Source organism: Perognathus longimembris, chromosome 14 (assembly GCF_023159225.1).
Source record: "Perognathus longimembris pacificus isolate PPM17 chromosome 14, ASM2315922v1, whole genome shotgun sequence".
NCBI lineage: Eukaryota > Metazoa > Chordata > Mammalia > Rodentia > Heteromyidae > Perognathus > Perognathus longimembris.
Window position 1 is genome coordinate 41,739,021 of NC_063174.1, and position 23,687 is coordinate 41,762,707.

A 23,687-nucleotide genomic window follows, 5' to 3' on the forward strand; every position below is an offset into this window, starting at 1 on the left:
CAAAGCTGTTTCCTAACTAAAGAAGAACAGAACTGTAAGAACATCATGAGAAAATGTTTTGAGAACTGTCCATCAATACTTGGTTTTTACTTTCTGTCTTAATTTCACTGAAACTTCACTTAAAAAATGGAACTTATGACAAAGTTTTAAACCTAGTATTTACTATATACTTGTTAAATAACTGATCAAAGCAGACTTCTGGGGCTGATGAGGCAAAATTCTTATTACTTAGTTTGTTGAGGCTCCATGACAAAATTCCACAGACTGGGTGGCTTAAACAGCAGTTTACTTTCTCTCGGTTCTGGAGACAAGAAGTCTGAGATTAAAAATGTTGGCAGGAATTTTTCCTGAGGCCTCTCCTTGGCTTGAACATGACCATCTTCATGTGGTATATTGTCTGTGTGTTGTTCATATATCTGTTTCTGTATTTCCTCTTTGTATAAGGATACCAATAGGATTGGATCGGGGCCCACACCAATGATGAGAATAATAGAAAAGCAACCATTCGGGGAATTGTGGCCTATAGAACTTGCAAATGGCAAGGTAAGCTGATAAGCCAAAACATGCCTGACAACTGAAATAAACTGGGGGAAGGAAGTCACAAAAGAATGAGGCAATAAGAACAGGACTGTAAATCTCTGGCATCACAGTCTTACCGATAACAGAAAGGAGCCTCATCAATCGCAATCGAAAGGCCGTTCAATTTTCACTATTTAACCCAAAGTCAAGATCTGTAATGAGGAAGACTGTACAAAATGGCAGAGATGGGCTGAACTGCCATCTTCCCTGTGGCATGTGTTCTCATGCTCTCTCACGTGGCATATGCCACATGCTCTCTCTCTGCCATATCTCTTTTCTAATAAACTTTTCTGTAATACTTATGTTAAGGTCTTGCCTCAGTTTTTCTTTTGCCAGACACAAGGACCGAGGTTGTTTAACTATTCTAAACTTTCTGGTAATATATTTGGTGTGTTGGCTAGGAAGTTAAGGATTAACTTATGTCTCTTTTGGACTTGGACTCAAGGGATGGTTACACTAACAACCTTATTTTAACTTTATTATCTCTTTACAGGCACTATCTCCAAATAGTCACTTTCAGAGGTTTGTGGGATAAGGAGTTTAGAATATAAAGTAAGGGGTGGGGAGATACCCAGTCAGCCCATAGCATCACTTTCTGTGAACTTATTACTCAGAGGACAGAAACGTTGGTAGATGTTCTAGAATACTAAAAGTAATCACTCTAAAACATCATTTGAATAATGTAGAAATTGAATTGGTATTTGTTCTTTTTTAAGCATGTAATTCCTGAAGAAACCATTTAAAGAAAGATGCAAAGTTATTGCTTTTCTATAAACTACTCTCAAAACCTCTTCCCACAAATATTTACTGAATAATTATTTCCTCTAAAAGAAAGTTCATTGAAGATTTAAAAAGTACTATAAGCAAAAATTTCTTAGGTGATTTTATTGAGAATTGTACAGTTGCATATTAAACAGCCAAATATTTATACTAAAACAACTTACTGACAAATATTGAACACAAGATAGCTCTGTCCAGCCTTCTAAGTTTATCTTGGAAAATTAAAATTCAGGACATTATTTCACAATTTGGAAATCCGAGTAATCCAACCTTAAGATGACTTTCTCATTGTTGAAGTTTGCACTGTCAATATGCGATTTGGGGCTTCCTCTTGTCTCAAGCCATTCCTGCATATGGCGCACCTTGGAGATGGGCCCTTGCAGTTGTCCTTGCACTGTGCCACGGTCAGTGTTTTGTACCCAGCCTACCAATCCTAGTTTTTTACCTTCAGCCTAAGGGAAAAAAGAGAGAGAGATCCAGTGACACAGAACAAAACAAACCGAGACTATAATGTGTTGTCAGAACCTTGGCCACACACCAAGTTGAAACTAATTTGACATTGTCCAGAAAAATCAAAACAGAAAGACAGCAAGAGGATCTCAGGGCTGCTTTTAACATCAAGTGTTGCCTACTCGATTATTTCCTTCTTCAATTCTGTAAAACCTAGGCACTTGAATTTTTTAGAATTGTTCACTATGTGGTAAATGTGGTTAAATCTTTAGACTTAAGTCCAAAACAGATACTTTCAAAATGATTCCTTAAGGCTGACTGTACTTAGGATACTGGGCTGTACCTTGCCCATTTTTCCTTTCTCTTAATCAAAGATCTACTGAGTATGTTTAAATGGAAAAATAGCAAAGTTATCTGATTGTCTTTAACCAGAAGCACACCTAAACAAATCCAGATGAATTGGTGTCCATTATATCTTTAAAAATCATTAAAACAGTATTTCATAATTCCCTGGGCAACTCACTCACTGTTCCTAGTGTAGAGAAACTGTCTAACCCAACATGTTTATGTTCCATCAAAGCCATTTTCTGTCATCCTCCTGGAGAAAAAATGCAGCTGTGAGCAGCCTCTGAATGCTGAGCATTCATGAGACTACATAACCATCGAGTTGTCACAAGACATTCTTTTCTTCTGTTTAAATAACCACAGTATCTTTAAAATTGAATGAGTTTATAAAGACCAACTAATAGTAGTGGCTGGTGTTTTAGCCACTGGTTCTTCAGTGCTCTTTAAGCTTAGAAAAAATTAAACATTTAGCAAAGGTAATGCTATTTTAGAGAAAAATTTTATTATATAAACATACAATTAGAATAGTATGTCATTAATTGATAAAAGTAATCTATAATAGAAAGGGGTTGGATTACATAAGAAAATAGGAGTTAACATGATTGCCTGTCCAAATGCCAGAGAAGTGACCTAGTAAATACAGGAAAAATGCTGGAGTTGGCCAAAGCAAATGTTATGCACTAAAAAATGTTTGATGCAGTACTGAAGTACCCATCAAGTCAGTTATGCTCAGTGGAAAGACATGTTGGCATAATGAATGAAAGATAATACAGCCAAATAAAGTTGGAGAGAGGAATTAAGGAATGAAGGAAACCAGGAGCTACCTATAGCATGCATTACAAACAAAACATAAAAGACAAAAACATAAAACAAGAATGCTGAGAATGGATTCTGAGGAAGACACCATATCCCACGGACTGTGTAACAACTGCATTCTTCTGCTTCATATTAACAGAGGGGAGTTGGCTGTCTCTAGTTGTTATTTGCCATATATGGTAAATAACTATCAGCGTGATTGTGTAGTTTTGAGAAAGAGATTCTAACAGCCAAATAGCTTGCAGTATGATTTATCTGAACTGTTGAGAATGAATAAAACATTCCAAAATTGGAATGGTGTTGAGAATAAGAATTTCCAACGGGTTTCATTTGTGCCCTCAATTCTCATTTTTTCAAATAATAGCAAAGTTACTAATTCATGTTCAGTTTTGAGTATCTATCAGAACTCAGTCTCAAAAAGAAGTGAATCCCCAATTCGGGTGGCTTACACCTGGAACCCTAGCTACTTAGGAGGATAAGATCTAAGGACTGTGGTTTGAAGCCAGCCTCAGCAGGGAAGACCATGAGACTTTTTTTGTTGTTGGTCATGGGGCTTGAACTCAGGACCTGGGCACTGTCTATGAGCTCTTTTGCTCAAGGCTAGCCCTCTACCACTTTGGGCCACAGCTCCACTATTGGTTTTTGGGTTTCTTTTGGCCAGTCCTGGGGCTTGGACTCAAGGTCTAGCCTCTTTTTGCTCAGGCTAGCACTCTGCCACTTGAGCCACAGCGCCACCTCTGGCCATTTGTATATATGTGGTGCTGGGGAGTTGAACCCAGGGCTTCATGTATAAGAGGCAAGCACTCTTGCCACTAGGCCATATTCCCAGTCCCACTATTGTTTTTTGGGTGGTTAATTGGAGATAAGAGTCGCTCGGAGACTTTTCTGCCCAGGCTAGCTTTGAATCATGATCCTCAGATCTCAACCTCCTGAGTAGCTCAGATTACAGGTGTGAGCCAAACACTCAGGAGATTCTCATCTCTTAACCACCAAAATGCCAGAAGTGGGTTAATTGGTAGAACAGTCACCTTGAGCAAAAAAGCTCAGGAACAGTGCCTATATCCTGAGTTCAAGCCCCAGGCCCAGCACAAAATAATAATAATAATGATAATAATAATAATAATAATGATAATAGTGCAAAAAAATCTGAAAGTGTGGCTTAGCAGTAAACTATTTATCTAGCAAGTCAAATGCCCCTTAATCCCTAGTACCTGAAAAAACAAACAAAGAAACAAAAAATCCTCACAAAAAGTCTCAGACCAAATAGCTTCACAGGTGAATTCCACCAAAAGTTTAAGGAAAAATCCTTGCCAGGCACCAATGGTTCATGCTTATAATCCGAGCCACTTAAGAGGCTGAGATCTGAGGATCTAGGTTTGAAGCCTGCTGAAGAACACAAATCCATGAAATTCTAATCTCCAATTAACTAACAAAAAGCAAATGGAGGTATGGCTCAAGTGGTAGAGTCAGCTGTGAATGAAAAAGAGCAAGAGTCCTGAGCTCAAGCCCTAGTACCAATACATGCATGCACGCATAAGCACACACACACAAATAATTCACTCTGAATCAAAATCCTAAACCTAAGAGATTAAACAATGAAAGTCTTAGAAGACAATATAAAATAAACCTTTATGACCTTGGGTAAAGGTTTCGTAGATATAAGAATGAAAGGGGGCTGGGGATATGGCCTAGTGGCAAGAGTGCTTGCCTCCTATACATGAAGCCCTGGTTCAATTCCCCAGCACCACATATACAGAAAACGGCCAGAAGTGGCGCTGTGGCTCAAGTGGCAGAGTGCTAGCTTTGAGCAAAAAGAAGCCAGGGACAGTGCTCAGGCACTGAGTCCAAGCCTGGCAAAAAGAAAAAAAAGAAAAAGAATGAAAGGACAAGAAAAATGAATAGATAAATTAGACTTCATCTAGGATACGATCAATGAAAGTAAAAACACACTCATGGAGTGGGAAAATGTGTGCAAATCATAAAAAGAGACTACTATCTAGAGTATGTAAGAAATTCTTGTAACTCAATGAAAATAAAAATAGACAAAGGGGTGTGAAGTATCTTCTTTTACTTGTTAAAAGAGGTTCAACATCCTTAATCACTAAGAGAAGGCAAATCAAAACTGCCCATAGAATGGACAAGTGTAACATATTACTCACTATTCTGACTCATGATTCAATATGGATGTACCCTTAAGGACATTATGCTAAGTGAAATGAGCCACTCCCAAAAGCTGGTAACAATGCAGTATGATTCCATTCTTGAGTGGGCCAGAGTGGTCAAATTTGTACAGATGGAAGGCAGAATCATGATTGCCAGGGGCTGGTCAGAGAAGAAAACGTGGAGTTAGCGGCGAGTGAGTAGAATTTCAGTTCTGCAAGGCAAAAAGAGTTCTGTGGATGGATGGTGGGAATGACAGCACAATGATGTACTTTGGATCGCTGAATTGAATATTAAAAATGGTGACTTTTACATTAGGTGTATCCTAGTACAAGTTGAAAACAGTACCTGCTACATAATTTCCAGAGTCTAGGATTTCTAATATCTTTGTTATTGATTTGCATTGTAGTTCCCATCGTTGGAGAACATTTCTGTATGACTTAAAGTATTTAAAAATTCACTAATCCTGGAAAATAAAGCAAACAACAATATCCTCAGTGAGATGCTACCTCACACCCATTATGGTGGTTATAATAAATAAGACAGTGAAAGCTATTGGCAAGGATCAAAGAAAAATATTGAAATACTCATATGCTGCTGGTTGGTAAAATGGGAAATTTTGGTAGTTTCTCAATAAGTTAAACATACAGTTATCATATAACCCAGCAAAGTACTCCTAGGTGTAGATGCCCAAAGGAGCAGAAAAGTTGTCTATGAAAATACATGCAAATAATGTTCACAGTATCATAACTGACAAAAACAAAAGATTACAAACAGTAAAGAATAAGCTACACATTTAAGAAAAAATGATGAAATATTCCTTGTAGTTTTCAAAATCAGTATTTTTCTATATTCTTTTTTGTTGGCGGTGATGGGGTAGTCATGGGGCTTGAACTCAGGACGTGGGCACTGTCGCTGAGCTTTACTGCTCTTCCACTTTGAGCCACAGCTCCACTTGTGGCTTTCTGGTTGTTAATGGGAGATAAGAGGCTCAAGGACTTTCCTGCCCTGGCTGATTTTGAATCATGATCCTCTGATCTCAGCCTCCGGAGCAGCTAAAACTACAGGCATGAGCCACTAGCACCCGGCTCTATATTCTTTTTCTTTCTCTAAACTGGAGGCAGAGGAAGGGAGAGAAAGACGGGCTATATCATCTGGTCCTTGTCTCTCAACAACTTAAATCTCTCTGTCTTTTTCTGGTTACCGAGGCCTGAAATCAGTTCTCATTCAGCTTTTTAAAAATCACAGCTGGTGTTCTACCACTTGAGCCACAGCTCCAGTCTGGTACTTTGTTGGTAAATTGGAGATAAGAAGCTCTTAGACTTTTTTGCCTGGACTGGCTTTGAATCAAGTCCCTATCCTCAGATCTCAAGTCTCTTCAGTTGCTGCGATTAGACATGAGTCACCGGCTGGATTAATCTTTGAAACTGTTACTTTCATCAGCTGAACCACAGGTACTTGTCCCACATTAAAATTAGAACATAGCTTTTTTTTTTTAACTGTATTTTTTTTTGTCTTTTCTTTTTTGGTACTGGGGATCGAACCTAGGACGTTGCATTTGCTAGGCAAGCGCTTTGCCACTGAGCTTCATCCCAGCCTAGAATATAGCTTTTGCTATGATTTCCCGCAATTCTTTCAGCAGATGCTTCAAATGAGTATGAAGCATGAAGAAATTACGTTATAAATAATTAGAATAAGAGGTACTGTCAGCTGACATTTCCATTTCAAAGAGCCATGTTGGAATTTTTAGTCCCAGCACTTAGAAAGTTCTGCATTTGGGGAGTGCTAGTGGCTCATGCCAGCAATCCTAGCTACTCAGGAGGCTGAGATCTGAATACTGAGGTTCAAAGCCAGCCCGGGCAGGAAAGTCTGTGAGACTCATCTCCAATTAACAACCAGAAAACCACAAGTGGCATGGTGGCTCAAAATGGTAGAATGCTAGCCTTGAGCAAAAGAGCTCAGAGACAGTCTCCAGGCCCTGAGTTCAATGACAATGACGATGACGAAGAAAGTTCTGCAGCCCTACGTCATTATCTGTAAGGTAGGACATATGTTGGCCAGGCCACAGCCTGATATCCCCCTACAGACAGCAGAAGGGAAACTGAGATTGCCCTTGTGTGTGAATGTTAAGGGAAGATTAATGACACTAAAGTAGACATAGAATTACCAACAGTTTATCCTCTCAAATACTCCCTATTACTCTAGCAAGAATCCAAGAATCCATGCTACTATTACTACTATAGAATGGATAAAGTTATTTTTAACTTGAGAAATTTCAGCTAGAAAAAGTGAATGTGTCTTCAAAGTCGAAAAGGAACAGAAAGTTGCTGAGTGTTGGTGCCTCATGCTTATAATCCCAGCTCTTCAAGAAGCTGAGGATCCTGGTTCAAAACCAGCCTGGGCAGGAGAGTCCGTGAGACTTCCAATTAACCACCAAAAAAACAGAATTGGGGCTGTAGCGCAAGCAGTAGAGTGCTAGCCTTGAGCACAAAAGCTCAAGGCCCTGAGTCCAAGCCCCAGGACTACTACTATTACTACTGCTGCTGCTGCTACTACTACTACCACTACTACTCACACACACAGAGAACAGAAAGGAAGCTGGGAAGCTGGAGCTAAGGGACAGCACCCAGGCCCTGAGTTTATGCCAAGTACCAGCGCGCGCGCGCGCGCGCGCGCGCGCGCGCGCGCACACACACACACACGCATGCTATGAAGGGAAACAATTACATAATTTACATGAACAAGAATCAGTTCATCTAAATGCCAGCTCTTTGTGAATGTTGGCTTTCCTATCAGATATGACTTTGATGATGCCACATCAGTGCGTTCCCTTTTGGAAGAGGAAAAACAAAACATTAATCTGTGTTAATAGATGTTCAGTGTGACCACTTTTAGCTAACAGTCTGAGAATCTTCCACCTACATCGTTTTACCCTTCTCCAAACCTTTTCATCTCCGTTGCTATACCATCCACCTCTTTGCCATGTAGCTACCCAATAGCTGGCCTTTTCCTGTGCACGTTTGCCAGAAACAGTTCTCTTTTAATTTCCACGCTCATAACCACCTATAGGTCACATACCTGAGTGTACTTGCGAAAAAACACCCCTTGCACCTTCCCAAAAACTTCGTAATCCACTGATACCAAGGTGTCCCCTTCTGCCATGCTCAGACCTGTCAAAGAGCAGGAAAATCCAAAAGTAAAGGACTACCCAGGGCTTGCTAATCCTGAGGCACAAAGAGCCACACCCGCAGTTCTCCATCCATTCCACTGTCACCTAAGGTCCAAGCTCGGAAGTGACGGCCGGCGTGAAAGCTTCGGGAAGACGCCAGGGATGAAGCGCTGGGGCCTAGAAGGGCAATTACCTGCTTATCCCATTACCTCTACAAGGCCATCCTAGACCGGCTCTCTCCCCTCCATGCCTCTTCCCACGCGGCCCAGGACGCCCTTCCACTACCATGTGAGGGCTAACCGAAGTGGGGAGCTCGCCCCAGGACCGCCCTCCCAGGCTCACCCTCCACAGGCCCGCTCAACGCCGGCGACCACCAGACCCAACCGCCCCCAAACCGCGCCAACCGCCGCTTCCGGAAGTTGGGAGCGTTGCTCCTCCTTCGCTGTCTCTCGTGCCTATCATCTTCTTCTGACCAATCAGAAGTGGAGCCTCGGTCCCAAGCCCGCCTAGAGGGTGGAACTTCAGGACCAGCGAGCTACCACCTAGCAACGTCTTGGTTGGAGGATCTGTCCTGAACCTGGCTAGGCCGCCACAAACCTAGACTGGGCTATGCCTCAGTCACTAAGCCCACGCCCCTCTTCTCATTTTCTCGTGGCGAGAAAGGCATAGACGAGGTCCTTGGGGGCATAGTCATTCAATGAACTGTTTCAGTCAATATGCCAAGGCATATTACTGGGCAATGGGCAGAATCTCCCTAGGGAGGAACTTAAATTCCGGAGGTGTGGAATACAGACAAGAAACACAGAACTCCATAAATAAATAAACTGAAAAAGGACACACACCCCACCTTTTCTTGTCCTGATTTTTTTTTTCTTTCAGTTCCCTTCCAATTTGTTCTATGCCTACTCTGGAGTCAATAGGGGAGGAGCTAATGTATGCATGCAAGTAGGGTTATTTGCCCTGCATTTGTGAAAGCTGCCACCAGAGTCTACAGTACTGAGATGTCTGAGTAACTAATGAATGAATAAACTAAATAAAACAAAAGCAAATAACTCATGGCTTCAGAATCTCAACTGGATAATCTTAATCAAATCAGGTATTTTTGGAAAGGTAATTGTCAAAGGGGTTTGTGGGTAAAGATTGTAAAATTAGAGTTGACTTGTAGATATTTGAATTCAACTACCCTTATGATTAGGAACGTGTATAAAGGAGAGCTTGTCTTTATTACTAATTTCTAGATTGTGTGTGCACATTCTATCTCTTTATAACGTAAGTCTCCATCAGAGTATATTATAAATTGTGAGACTCAGCAAGGTAAGATGGGTTTGCCACGGAAGCCATGAAAATTAATCATTCCATGATAGTTCCCCATTACAGCGTAAGGATCCAGATCCTTTGAGAATGAGAAAACCTTAGTGCTATGAGATAAGAGGAGCTAGATGTACTGTGATCCTTGGAAATATTTGAAAATAACACTGGTGCTGTTGGCCCATGCCTATAGATAGTCCTATCTACTCAGGAGGCTGAGACCTGAGGATCAGGGTTCAAAGCCAACCTGGGCAGGAAAGTCTATGAGACGCTGTCTCCAATTAACTACCAGAAGACTGGAAGTGGCACTGTGACTCAAAGTGGTAGAGCACTAGCCTTGAGCAAAAGCGCGTAGGGACAGTGCCCAGGCCCTGAGTTTAAGCCCCACCACCAACAAAAAGAAAAGAATGCTAAAAGGTATATTTGCTGGTGTAATTTTTACCTGATTTATTTATTTCTACCTCAGCATTTTTGCCCACAAATAGTGTTCTACCACTTGAGCTATAGTTCTACTTCCTACTTTTTGGTAATTGATTGGAGATAAGTCTCACAAACTTCCCTGCCCAGGCTGACTTTGAACCAAGATCCTCAGATCTCAGCCTCCTGAGAAACTAAGATTACAGGCACGAGCCACCAGTATCTGGTCCCTAACATTTATTTTTTTAAGTTTCTCTTTAGAATCTAGAATCTATTGAGAATCTAAAATGTATGGAACACCATAGAATGTGCAAAGATGAATGATAACACTTAACTTCAGAGAGTTTTTAAGTTAGTGCAAGGGATACATTCAAATGCATAATGATAATAAAATATACAACATAATAATTCAATTTCATGAACATTCACTGAGAGCTCATCTTGAACCAGCCCTGTGTTATACTTTTTTTTTTTTTTTGCCAGTCCTGGGGCTTGGACTGAGGGCCTGAGCCCTGTCCCTGGCTTCTTTTAGCTCACTGCCACTTGAGCCACAGCGCCACTTCTGGCTGTTTTCTGTATATGTGGTGCTGGGGAATTGAACCAGGGCTTCATGTATGGGAGGCAAGCACTCTTGCCACTAGGCCATATCCCCATCCCCCAGCCCTGTGTTAGAATAGGGACAAAAATATTATCAGGGAGCAAAGAAATGAATTCTGACTGGGAAAACTTGAAAAGGGCTGTTGAATAAAACAGCAATATTTCAAGGTTAAGTGGTAGAGCTGTAATGTCTTCTATCCTGTAAGTAATGAAACTTCCCAGACATGGAAAAAAGTACTACAAAGGCAAGAAAGTACAAGTAGTCAGTTATGTCTATACCAGGGGCTTTCAACCTCTGAGAAGCTTCTAAAAATGTGACTGCCTAGGCCTCATTCCTAATACATTGCTTTCCAAGTTGTTTTTAATACACAACCAGAATTGTTCCTACTGGACTAGAATCTAGGGTCTAGCAAGCGAAGGCAGGGCTAGAAAGATATGGTGGCTCTAATCAGGGAGTTAAGAGATGCTATGCTAAAGTATGCATTTCAAGTTTGTTATTTTTCCAGTTTAAACTCATGCTTGCCTGGCTGGTGCTCTACTACCTGAACCACGCCTCCTGCTTTTTACTGGCTAATCGGAGATGGAGGAGACTCCAGAAGCGACATGTCCAGGAACAAACTAGAAACTAGAAGGAAGGAAGCCAGCGACAGGGAAGGCCTGTGGAGAGCCGCTGTGGGAGCTGACAGCGGCTGGAGAAGGCCCTGGAGAATGGAAATGTCTGCGTCTGGTTTGTGGAGAAGGCAGAATAGTTAGCCCAGGAATGGAAAGCAAGGACTGAAAAAACGGAAGCCCCAGCAAGGATTCTTTCTCTGTAACAACACTTAAAAGCCGCGGTCTTATGTCGAAGCATTAACACCACCAACCACTGCTGTCTGCGTTTTTTTCCACGTGGAATTCTTTTGAGCAGTTACAGGAAAAGTGAGCTGACCCTGTTCCAAACAGCTTACCCGAGGGAACCGAGGCATGAAGAAGACAAACAAGCCCTCCTCGGAGGCCGATAAAGTTCTAGAGTATCGGCTGGTGTGGAAACCAAGCCAGCCGAGGATGGTGGACGGTAGTTCACTTTGTTATCATTGCATCAGGCTGAGTCACTCCCGGGCCCTAAGGACTGAGAGCCAGTTTTACCACGTGAGAGTACACCATCGCAATAACAAAACCGTTAGACAGCCACCCCCCCCCCCCCAAACCACCCCGGAAAGATCTGCTCTCAGGCTCCCAAGTCCACGGGAGAGCAGGGGGCACCGCGGACCGCATACCTGGGGCCCGCGGGGAGCCGCCGAGCACGCTCAGCACGGCTAGCAGCAGGCCCGCTGCCGCCAGCCGGGCGGACACCGGGATCCCGCGGCGGGGTGACTCCGAGGCCCATCTAGGGGTTCCACCCTCAGCCGGACCAGGGCACACCCCAAGGGCTGGGAGCATTGTTCCCAGGCAAACACAAGCTCTTCTGTGAAGGGGCCTCCCGCCCCTCCCCCGTCCCCCTCAGGGCAGGGCAGAGCTGAGCTGCAGAGTTGGCTGGACATCGCGTCCGGGTTACACCGGGCCCGACCGCACCCCCCTCTTCACCTCTCTCCGCCCCCAGAGGTGTCCCCGATCGCGCGGGGACTGCGCCTGCGCGGGCCACCAGCCCGGTGCGCGGCCCGGGGGCGGGGGAGGCGGGGGCGGGGCTCTGCGCGCACGCGCTCCCGTCTCCCGGCAACCAGAACAACAGAGGCGGGCTCCAGAGCGCCGGCGCGGCTGTCGGTTGGCCAGGTCAGGTCTGGGAAGTTAGATGCTGGGGGCTTTTCCCCCGGAGCTGGAGCTGTACGCGAGAGCCTCAGGTACGCGGAAGGGCGGGGTGACCCGGGGTCAGTGCCTCGACCTCCCGAGGGCGCCTGTCCTCAAAGCGGAGTCCCCCACTTGCTCCTTCAGGACCGAACATGACTTCAGGGTTCCGGATCGAAAGCAGGCCGCGGCCGGGTCAGGTGACCTCCACCCCGTGGGGTTACCCATCTTGGCCACTCCTTTTTCAATGAAAGTTCGACCTCTCCAGGCTCCTGCCCCAGGCCCTTGCTGGTCCCCTTGCTCTCTGGACTCCAGCGGGAGGAAGAACTTGAGAGCTCCATGCCAATTACCACCTCGGAGCTGCAGTTTCCTCATTTGTAAAATGGTGTGGCTGGACCCAAAGCGAAGCTTTCAGTAGATAGGTGAAGGAACGCGCCAGCAAGGAGAAATTGCTTGTTAACGTTACAGGTCTAAAACGTTTCCTCGACTACATTATTGTTTATGACTGGCACGGTCCGCAGTAGACAATCAAGTGACGGGAACACCTGTATCAAATCTAATTTCATATCCTCAGGGCCTAAAGTCACAACTTATCAAATGCTTATTGTGCTGGCAGATGATCCAGCATCGCTGTCTCTAGAAAAGTTCAGTTTACTTTAGCAGACAGGAGGGAACCTCAGACAAATCCTTCACATGTATCTGGTTTAAATCTCCCCTAGGCTTCGGTCCAGGCCCTGAATGGCTGGTCTCCAGTTGGATCCACATCTGCCTGTGGGCGTTATGTTCCCACAGAATAAAACAGAAGCGCCAGGGCTCCACTCGGCCAAGCAGGACCCTTATGAACAAGGTGACTCTTTCCAGCGGGCCCCGATGGGGCACTTGAGAAGCAATTTCCAGCCGAAGTCTTTGAGCAACAAAGGGCCGTCGCTGGACAATGTCTACACTCACCCCAAATGGAACACCTGCACAAAAACCCGGACCTACTCCTATCTCCACTGTGCTGGAATCAGCTGGCCAAACTCGGGAAGTGATTTCCAGAGCCAAGAAAAGAATTTATTTTATTCATCAAGCCCTCAATCCCGGTATCCCAAAGCAAATGATCAGGACTTCATTCCCTTTACAAAGAAGCGAGTTGGGGTAGATCGGGCCTACCCACTGAAACCCATGGTCCACCGGAAGTCTCGCAGTACAGGTGAGGCTGGTACAGACGAGGACCAGATTGTCTACCCAAGATCCTCAGAGCCAAGAGTGTTCTCAGACAGCACGTTTAGTCTGAGGGACTGGGCCAATTCCTCTGTTCCTGCCGCCTGGCAGGAGGAAAAGGCCATGGCAAACCTCCATTGGACTGACTGGATGCAGATCCAAAGGCTTGAAGCTGCAGGAGAGAGCTTAGAGGAGGAAATCCGAAGAAAGGAGAATCTCCTAAGGGAAAAGCTGAAGAAGACAGAGCAGGGACTCAGAAGGATCCAGAAGGAAAAGGAACAGGCCAAGGAAAATGAAGACCGAGAGCTGCCGAGAATGATACTCTCCAGGAGGAGAATTAAAGATAGTGACAGCCACACCACATACAAACCTGTCTTCTCCCCAGAATTTGGGTCTGAGGAGGTGTTGAGCAGAGACAGAACAGAGGAGGAAACATGGGCATGCCCTCAGGAGAATTCTACTCGGTTCCAGTTATCTGGTAATGGAATCCAGAGGCTCAAAAGGGAAAAACTGGTGGCAAGTAATAACAAAATCCGAGCCCAAGCCTCAAGACCATCTTCAGAGAACTCCCAGCCTCTGGAAGAGACCAGTAGGGTTATGCAAGGCTCTCCCAGAAGTTCTAGCCGATCCAGGACCCCAGGCTCCTCGGGTTCTAGCAGCTCCACGGAGAAGGCAGAGCTGGGCAAGTGCAGCCACTGTGGACGCACATTTCTCTTGCTCAGGCTGGAGAGACATTCCACTGTCTGTGGCAGGATGCAGGGGTCCAAGAGGAAAGTGTTTGACTCCTCCAGGGCCCGGGCTAAGGGCACAGAACTAGAGCAGTACTTGAACTGGAAGGGGCCAGCCACAGTCAAGGTAATAAAAGCCTCCTAGATCTGCCTTTGTGTGGGGATCCTACTAAGGGCCTTTATGTCCTCACTAGTTTTCTGTAGAGAAACTTTGTGTCATATAGGACGAAGGAGAGAATGAACAGTTCTTGACTACTACTGTGTCTCGGTAAAGGGAGCTTTTCATAGGATGCTCACAACTGAGAAGATCCCATTAGCCCTCATTTTATCAAATTAAAAAAACCCTACGTATATGCATATGTAAGTACACACACACACATATGCCCCAGGGGTAGAGCATGTTAAATAACTTTGTTGAAGTCCCAGCTTTAAATGGTAAGGTCATGTTGGGATGACTATAAAATCTAGACTGACAAATAAATGTCCTTTTGATTAGAAAGTTAATATATTGGGGCTGGTGATATAGCCTAGTGGCAAGAGCGCTTGCCTCGTATACATGAAGCCCTGGGTTCGATTCCCCAGCACCACATATACAGAAAAACGGCCAGAAGCAGCGCTGTGGCTCAAGTGGCGGAGTGCTAGCCTTGAGCGGGAAGAAGCCAGGGACAGTGCTCAGGCCCTGAGTCCAAGGCCCAGGACTGGCCCCCCCCCCAAAAAAAAAAAAGAGTAGTTTGATTTTGCTACACCTTCCTCGTAAAGAGGAGAAACACAGTTAAATTTGGAGCTATTCTCTCTTTTTAGAGTGTGCATATCTTGAGAGTAAAAGATCTCCTTTTGGACAATCTTTCAGAACTTCCCTCATGTTAGAAAAACCAGGTTGTAAAAAGTAAAGACTAGTCCTGGACACTTAGATGATAAATTCATGAGAACTTCATATGCATTTGGACATCTCTGGAGGAGATGATCCTTCATGTCATTTGGCTTGTAAAATGAGTGTGTCTCAAAATGTGTATTGACACATGCTTTTGTTTGAATGTTTTTAGTGTGTGTATTAAGCTTGTGATGCCCAGGGATCTTGAATTTAAAAGAAAATATTGATAGCACAGAGATTAAATTGATCAAGGTTAAGGAAAGCTGAAGACGTATGATCTCAAAAGGCCTCATCTGGCTCTAATATTCTAAGAAAGAGAGACCTTTGGCTTTGATTTCTTAACAATGCCCCCTCTCCTATGCTGGAACGTCTCATCCATCTGGTTTATGTGCATTTGCTGGGCACTTTAAAAACTCACTGTGATGTGATGGCCACTGGCAGGCATAGATTACAATGCAGTTTTTTCTTTTGGCATAATCTAGTGGATCCACCACAGAGATAGTTCCTCCCATGCTCAGAGTAATCTCCCTAAAATCTAGCTTCCAAGAGGACAACAATTAGCTCTGGCAGATGAAATGATAGTCTGACCAGTTACTACTCTTTTGTGTTTTCTTTTTGGTCAACCCAATAATCCACCGGGGATTCCCTCTCCATAAATCTACCATAGTGGTTTACTTTTGGCCAGAACCTAAATGAATACTTTGTTCCTTAAATTCTTGAGTATACTAACCATGAAGAAAAAAGAAAAACTCTTTCTCAAAAAAAAAAAAAAAAAAAAAAAAAGAACCCCACTGGGTTACTGAAATCAGTATCTCCTGTCTACTAGACTGTAAGCATTTGAAGTCAGGAACCATACACCACCACCACCTCTTCTTCCTCCTCCTCCTCCTCGTTGTGGTCCTTCTCCTTCTGGGGCTTGCACTCAGGGCCTGCCCACTGTCTCTGAGCTCTTTTTGCTCAAAGCTAGTACTCTACCACTTTGAGGCACAGAGCCACTTCCAGTGGCTAGTAGTTAATTGGAGATAGTATCACAGACTTTCCTGCCAGGCTAGCTTGGAACTGCAATTCTCAGCCTCCTGAGTAGCTAGAATTAGAGGTGTGAGCCACGAGTGCCCAGCTCAGAAACCATATACTTCTTTATGCTTTTTGTTGAGTAAAGTTTCAATATGGAGAAAGAGTTAAAATATAGGTAATCTACTTGAGGGCCTACTTCTTTTTTTTTTTTTTTGGCCAGTCCTGGGGCTTAGACTCAGGGCCTGAGCACTGTCCCTGGCTTCTTTTTGCTCAAGGCTAGCACTCTGCCACTTGAGCCACAGCGCCACTTCTGGCCGTTTTCTGTATATGTGGTGCTGGGGAATTGAACCCAGGGCCTCATGTATACAAGGCAAGCACTCTTGCCACTAGGCCATATCCCCAGCCCCGAGGGCCTACTTCTAGTTGACCTCTCTGAAAGGTTCTTGAATACTTTCACTACTAACACTGTCTCTTCCCTTCTCTGTTTCGATAAGAAACTCTCTTAATGAAGCCTCTTTTGTTCTTTGGATATATTTCTTGTAGATTCATGTGTTAATGTTTTTGTTAGTGCTCAAGCACCTCTCATAACATACTGGGATTTTTTAAAAATTCTAGAAACTTCTCTTCCTCCTCTCTGCCTCCCCCTGCTTTATCTATCTAGACTGGTTATTTTCAAGTTCTGATGTGGATCTACTGACTTGGGACTTCTCTTTGCTTCTCTTCTGTTTAGGTCCTATTTCCATCATTTGTGTATTTATTTTTCTTGCTTCACTTCTTGCTTTGCTGACAGTTACTAAGAATTGTGTAGAAGAGGGGTGGGTTTGGTTTTTTTTTTGGTCTTGAAATGAATGAAAATATCTATAAAATTAGTCTGTTATGGATGATTTGGGTGGGTTTAGAATTCTAGGTGGGAAATTCTTTTATTAGAACTTTGAAGACATGTCCCATCTACTGTTTACTGTTGACAAATCTAATACCATTTGGATTCCTATTTAAAAATATGAAATTGTTCTGTTTATCAGAAGGCTTACTGGATTTTGTTTATTCTGAATGTTGTTGCCAATACTGGGGCTTGAATGCAGGTGCCATCCTGCTGACCCTTACTGTTTTTGCTCAAGGTTAGTGCTCTACCGCTTAACCCACAGCTCCACTTCCAGCTTTTTGATGGTTCATTGGATATAAGAGGCTCACAACTTTCTTTCTCCACCTGGCTTGAAACCACAATCCTCAGATCTCAGCTTTCTGAGTAGTGTGAGCCATTTTGAACTTTTACAATGACTAATTTGGATAGTTTCAGACTGTGGTCTTTTCTTTCTTTCTCTCTTTTTCCCCCTAGTCCTGGGCCTTGAACTCTGGGCCTGAGTGCTGTCCTGAGCTCCTCTCGTTCCTCTTGCACTATAGTACTTGAGCCACAGCGCCACTTCCAGCTTTTTCTGTGATTTAATTGGAGATAAGAGTCTCACAGACTTCCTGCCTGAGCTGGCTTCAAACTGTGATCCTCATACCTCAGCCTCCTGAGTAGCTGGGATTACAGGGCATGAACTACTGGCACCAACTCAAGACTGTGATCTTTAATTCTAGAAATGTTAATTATATTATTTAAAAAATAATCTTGGGTGCTTTCTTGGTTCTTTTTAGAACTACTAATGGGCACATGTAGGGCCTATGGGATTGGTGTTTTAATTTTCCAATATTCCTAATATTTTATACTTTCCATTTTTATTAGCATAGCTACACAAGGGGGGGGCTTCATTGTGGGGTATGTTCACACATGTATACAATATATTGTGATCACCCTCACCCTTTCTGTTATTTTTCCTTAATCTACTCCTTCATCTTAAAATAATTTCAACACGTTTCATTGTTCTACTTTCATGCAAACAATTTACCCTCATTCTTTTTGCTAGCTCTTCCCTCCTTGCTGACACCCCCAAAATAGAGCCTATTTTACTTCCCTGTCTCTTTTTTCTTTAGGGTGTATTACTTGCCCTAAGGAGTTTCAGATGGCATTTCAGATGTGTATATATTTTGCTCAGGATAACCATCTGTGTTGCTTTCTTGCTCTGTTCCCCCAAATCTCCTATTGATGAACACTGTTGAGATTGTTCATGCCATCTTCACACATAGTTTGTATTTTGGAATTAATTACCCTTTCTTTTTCTCCCTCTCCCCACTTCACACCTTCCTCCTCCATTTTCCAGTTCGAATCATGTTGCGTGTGTGTATAAATATCTCTTAGGTCTAGCTTCCACATGAACATGGGACAGTGGCCTTTTGAGCTTTCTATTTTCATGTTTTTGCCCATTCTGAGACCTTTTTTTTTTTTTATTTTTGCCAGTCCTGGGCCTTGGACTCAGGGCCTGAGCACTGTCCCTGGCTTCTTCCCGCTCAAGGCTAGCACTCTGCCACTTGAGCCACAGCACCGCTTCTGGCCGTTTTCTGTATATGTGGTGCTGGGGAATCGAACCTAGGGCCTCGTGTATCCGAGGCAGGCACTCTTGCCGCTAGGCTATATCCCCAGCCCCTGAGACCTTTTTTGACGTTACTTTTTATAAAGTTTCTATTCAATTTCAAACTATCAAAGCTTTAGTTGTTACTTTGTCAAGGTCTTTAGTTGTTCCTCTTCCATAGTATATTCGTGGTCACAGGTCACTTCTAGTATATATTTTGACATGTTTTTTTCTGTAAAAGTTTTTTTATTGTTCCTGAGTTTTTGTGTACTTCTTTTAAAAGTCTTTTGTCTGTTCGTTCATATGTAAGCATAAGTGGGATTTTTTGACCAAGGGTTTTCATATTAAGGTTATTCAATAGTGGTTGGGTCCTTGTGATTGGGTCCTCCTCCAAGGTCAATGTCTGAAGGCTTATTTCTGGATCATCCAGTGCATCCAGAGGTCAGAGCCAGGCAATAGTGGCTCACACTTGAAATCCTAGCTACTCAGAAGGTCGAGATCTGAGCATTGTAGTTTGAAGCCAGCCTGGGCAGGAAAGTCTATGAGACTCTTATTTCCAAAAATTACCAAAAAAGCCAGAAGTGGAGCTGTGGCTCAAGTAGTAGAGTGCTAGCCTTGAGTGAAAAAAGTTCAGGGATAGCGCCCAGGCCCTGAGTATAAGTCCCAGAATGGTACACATACACACACACACACACACACACACACACACACACACACGGACACACACACGGACACACATGAAAAAAAGAAAAGAAAGAGGACGTTGGTGTCTGTGGTACTCTGGGAATTGAGTTTGGAGAAGGCTGAAAGTTCTACAATTTGTAATGTATACTTGAACTTAATCCCCATTTCAGCCTAGAGATTAACCTTGTTCTCCATCCTGTCTGGGTTTCGGTGTCTGAAATCCATCCAATTCCGTTTCTCAGAGAACAAGTCCCTGGTTCTCTTGTGAGGGTCCTGGACATTTGGATGTGCAAGGCAGAGAGAAGACCTGGGTGCCAGCTTTTCAGCCTTCTTTCTGCTTATTTTGCCAGTCCTGGGGCTTGGACTCAGGGCCTGTGCACTGTCCCTAGCTTCTTCTTTTTTTTTTTTTGGCCAGTTCTGGGGCTTGTGAACTCAGGGCCTGAGCACTGTCCTGGCTTCTTTTTGCTCAAGGCTATCACTCTGCCACTTAAGCCACAGCGCCACTTCTGGCCGTTTTCTATGTATGTGGTGCTGAGGAATCGAACCTAGGACTTCATGTATATGAGGCAAGCACTCGCCACTAGGCCACTTTCCCAACCCCTTCTTTCTGCTTTTTTTTTTTGGCCAGTCCTGGGACTTGGACTCAGGGCCTGAGCACTGTCCCTGGCTTCTTTTTGCTCAAGGCTAGCACTCTGCCACTTGAGTCACAGCACCACTTCTGGCCATTTTCTACATATGTGGTGCTGGGGAATTGAACCCAGGACCTTATGTATACGGGGCAAGCACTCTTGCCACTAGGCCATATCCCCAGCCCTTCTTTCTGCTTTTTTGACCATCAAGTATTTCCAAGCACTGACCTTCTCAGGCAGTTTGCTGAGAAAATGGCTGGTTTCCCAGCAGCATTCCCCCTTGGTCTGTGCCTCGACAAGTCAGATATTACTGCTGCCCTCTTCCTTTTCTCTTGAGAATCAGTAACCCATTTAGCTTCCGACTGTCATTCTCATGGAGACTCCGGAAGGAGACAAGATAAATAGCCTGCTGAAGGACCAGTGTTCTTTTTCCATTCCAGGCTGAGCCTCCTCGGAAGAGCAACTGGAGACAGAAGCATGAATCTTTCATCCGTACTCTCCGTCAGGCTCGAGAAGTCCAGCAAGTAATTGCCAAAGGTGGAAACCCCGCAGACTTGCCTCCAATCCTGCCCGCAGAAAATCCAGACTATGTTCAGTGTCCTCACTGTAGCCGCCACTTTGCTCCTAAGGTGGCTGAGCAACACATTCCCAAGTGTAAGACCATCAAGAACCGCCCTCCACCTCCACGGAAGCATGAGAGCTGAGCAGATGACAGGGAGACCACGGCACAGTTCCCACTGCTCTGCTTCTCTTCAGCAGTAGACAGGAGCAAGATAGATTTGATGTAAAGCAGAAAGAAAACAGAACTTTTCCAGAAGCCACATTTGCCTGCGGATTTAACCTCTCCTAGGAGAGAGCTATTAGTAAGCATCAGAGACAGGGGAAAACCCAGCTTCCCCCTGCATCGCAACCTTTGCTTGTGTGCCTTATGTTCTTTCCCTAAGAATGTGGGTGAGGACAGGGAATCGTGAGCGGGCTGCATTAAAATTCTCTTCCCGTGAGCCTGGCTGGGATTTGTGCTAGTGAAGTACCTCTGGTCCTCACGTGTCCAAGGTTTCTTCTAACACTTCTCATTCACGCAAGTTCAGAGTACTGGGTGAGCTGGGGTCAGGAGACTGTGGTCACACAGATGGTAACTCTTACAAAAAATAACAGGGGCTGAGGGTGCAGCTCAATGGTAGAGTGCGTGCCTAGCATGTACAAAGCCCTGGGTTCGATCCCTAGCACCACAAGAAAACAAAGGATAGTAAGATTGTGCTTTAAGGCATTATTAAATGGAACTCTATCTTGGCCTCCCTGGGGCATGGTCCTGGCCAAAAGCCTATAAAAGTACATAATGTGAGGGCACCAGTGTGTCTTAAGCCTTCCCTGTGGTGTACTGTTAATAAAAGAAACATCTTTATGTACATTACAGGGTAGGAATGGGGAGAAAACACATTTTACTTCAATTTGTTCTTTTCTAATGGGTTTCATATGTTGGATAAAAAGAAAAAGATGCTAAGAGTCTGCTCTCAAATCAGGGGGGTTGAATGACTTTTTAAATGAGGGAGCAAATCTACCATCAAATCAAGTGCAGTGTCCCATGTCCTTGATGGTTAGAGTATGGTCACACAGGCCAGGCCAGATCTTTTTAATTTTCTATACAGAAAACTGCCTAATACAAATAAGGTCCTCAATGAATGGATTTTAGGAAGTTAACAAAAGATTTTGAGTAAGGACAGCTCATAGACAAGATATTTGACCCAAAATGTATCCTGTCTCCCTAGCAAGTTTAATGAGAAATACACTAAGTTCCTCACTTGATGTTAAAAGCAATGGATGGCAAGAATAAGTTGTGACCAAGCTCACAAAGCAGTTTGTGGACAGCTTTGCCCCACAGATCGTTTATTTGGCTACACAGCATTAAAATGTTCCAACATTTGAAAAACAGGATATGGAGAATGTCTTGAAAAATTGGAGGTCTGGAAACACTGGGCCAGCACAGGGCACAGCGGGTGGGGTTCAGAATTAGTGGCTCCTTCAGTTGGGGATGGCAGCATGTAGAGCCAGTTTCAGCCCTAGGTGATGTTATGGTCATGGGTCTGAATCTTCCAGGGAATAAATGCTCTATCTATAGACACAGTGATAGTTATTCATTCTTTAGCTTCCAAAGAAATACAACAGTCAATGTCTTAGTGTTCCCTTTGATATATATGTATCAAGGCCTTCTCTTAGTCTGTTGAGTTTGACTTGGCTTTGGGGAAGAGGTAAGACCTAAGTGTCTTCCTGGGTAGAAAAAGGACAGCAAAGGACCACATAAATGCTGCTTGTAAATGTCCACATTTTATGTTACCTTATCCAAGAACATTTAGTGCAAATAAACAAATTGTCAAGTTCAAAAAGTTAAGCTATGGGAAAAAGGTCTCATGGTGAGGTTCACTTGGAAACTAATTTTGGGAACTGTGTGTAGACAGCACCAAGATAGTATCTTCCTACTTCTGGTCATTATTTGCTTTCAGTCCAACAGATCTCTTCAAAGCTACAGGCGGCAGCAGAGATGTGATAGGACACAGGCTCTCCTCCCTGACCCCATGACTCAGTTTAATGATTAGTGCACTTCTATAGTCACAGAAGCAATACATGACTTTTGCCTTTGCAGCAGGAAAGACTGTTTCAGTCCTGACTGTAGCCTACTCTGCCCTGATGCCATTATGACTAGTACTTCCTTAGAGTCCCAAGAACCTCACTTAAATGAATTTGTGTAAAATTCATTTTTGCCCCTAAGGCTGTGTTTGTGTGTGTGCACCAATGCTAGAGCTTGAACTCAGGGTACTGCTCTTGCTCAACTTCTTCACTCAAGGCTGGCACTCTTACCAGTTCAATGAGACATGCCTCTGGTTCCTAAGTCTTTTTTTTTTTTTTTTTGCCAGTTCTGAGGCTTGAACTCCTGCCCTGAGTACTGTCCTTGATCTAGCACTCTACCACTTGAGCCAGAGAGACACTTCCAGCTTTTTCTGTTTATGTGGTGCTGAGGAATCAAACCCAGGGCTTCATGCATGCTTAGGCAAACACTCCACCACTAAGTCACATTCCTAGCCCCTCACCCCCAGTCATTCTTTGTGTTTCTTTTTTTTTTTTTTTTTTTGGCCAGTCCTGGGCCTTGGACTCAGGGCCCGAGCACTGTCCCTGGCTTCTTCCTGCTCAAGGCTAGCACTCTGCCACTTGAGCCACAGCGCCGCTTCTGGCCATTTTCTGTATATGTGGTGCTGGGGAATCGAACCTAGGGCCTCGTGTATCCGAGGCAGGCACTCTTGCCACTAGGCTATATCCCCAGCCCCTTTGTGTTTCTTAATAGACAACAAACCAAATGAGATTTGAGTTTTAGAAGGCCTTTGCTTTAAACATTAGCAAGATGCTCAGCCAAGAGAAGTTTGTAACTTCTCTGGGCTATACCAGGAAGACCAAGTACAGCTCAGCTTCTTTGAGGAAAGTTTTATAGAAAGAAACTGGCATGATCACTTGGAAAAGCACCTCTGTCCCTGAGACTGAAGAGGAAAGCACAAAAATTGACCTGCTTTTAGTGGCTCATCTCCCCCTACCCCCGCACTTTCAGAGTCTTTGGGGGAGGGGGGGAAAGGTTCTAGCAGTAGAAATGACTTTTCTGGCAAGAATAAGATACTGGGAAGGAGCAGATTATGCCTGAACATTGTTTCTTGTGTTGTTTCTGTTAAGAAACATTTATTATTT

At 43.9% G+C, this 23,687-nt stretch overlaps 3 protein-coding genes across 8 annotated transcripts in view; 1 reads left to right on the top strand and 2 right to left on the bottom strand.

Annotated features, from left to right (window-relative positions):
• The window catches only part of Mlh3 (mutL homolog 3), a 44,542-nt gene extending 35,866 nt beyond the window's left edge, over positions 1–8,676 (bottom strand). For all 3 annotated transcript variants that reach the window (XM_048361822.1, XM_048361820.1, XM_048361824.1), the window contains exons 1-2: positions 8,642–8,676; positions 8,209–8,300 (exon numbers count right to left, since the gene is read on the bottom strand). The gene's annotated coding sequence lies outside the window, so the exon portion shown is untranslated. The remainder of the gene's footprint in view (positions 1–8,208; positions 8,301–8,641) is intronic.
• On the bottom strand, positions 1,446–12,130 carry Acyp1 (acylphosphatase 1). Its single transcript, XM_048361832.1, has 3 exons — positions 11,878–12,130; positions 8,209–8,300; positions 1,446–1,811 (listed from the first exon to the last, which is right to left on the bottom strand). Exons 1-3 carry the CDS (start codon positions 12,038–12,040, stop codon positions 1,596–1,598), a joined length of 471 nt encoding a protein of 156 aa, XP_048217789.1. The 5' UTR covers positions 12,041–12,130; the 3' UTR covers positions 1,446–1,595.
• Positions 11,317–22,791, top strand: Zc2hc1c (zinc finger C2HC-type containing 1C). Of its 4 annotated transcripts, none has more exons than XM_048361829.1 (3): positions 11,317–11,675; positions 13,102–14,440; positions 20,402–22,791. In XM_048361829.1, the coding sequence occupies exons 2-3, from the start codon at positions 13,121–13,123 to the stop codon at positions 20,663–20,665; spliced, it is 1,584 nt and encodes a 527-aa protein (XP_048217786.1). In that variant the 5' UTR covers positions 11,317–11,675; positions 13,102–13,120; the 3' UTR covers positions 20,666–22,791. The 4 variants fall into 4 exon arrangements, with proteins under 4 accessions (XP_048217786.1, XP_048217785.1, XP_048217787.1 ...); XM_048361828.1 differs by lacking the exon at positions 11,317–11,675 and adding an exon at positions 12,349–12,438; XM_048361830.1 differs by lacking the exon at positions 11,317–11,675 and adding an exon at positions 12,653–12,929.
• The last annotated feature ends 896 nt before the right edge of the window (positions 22,792–23,687 follow it).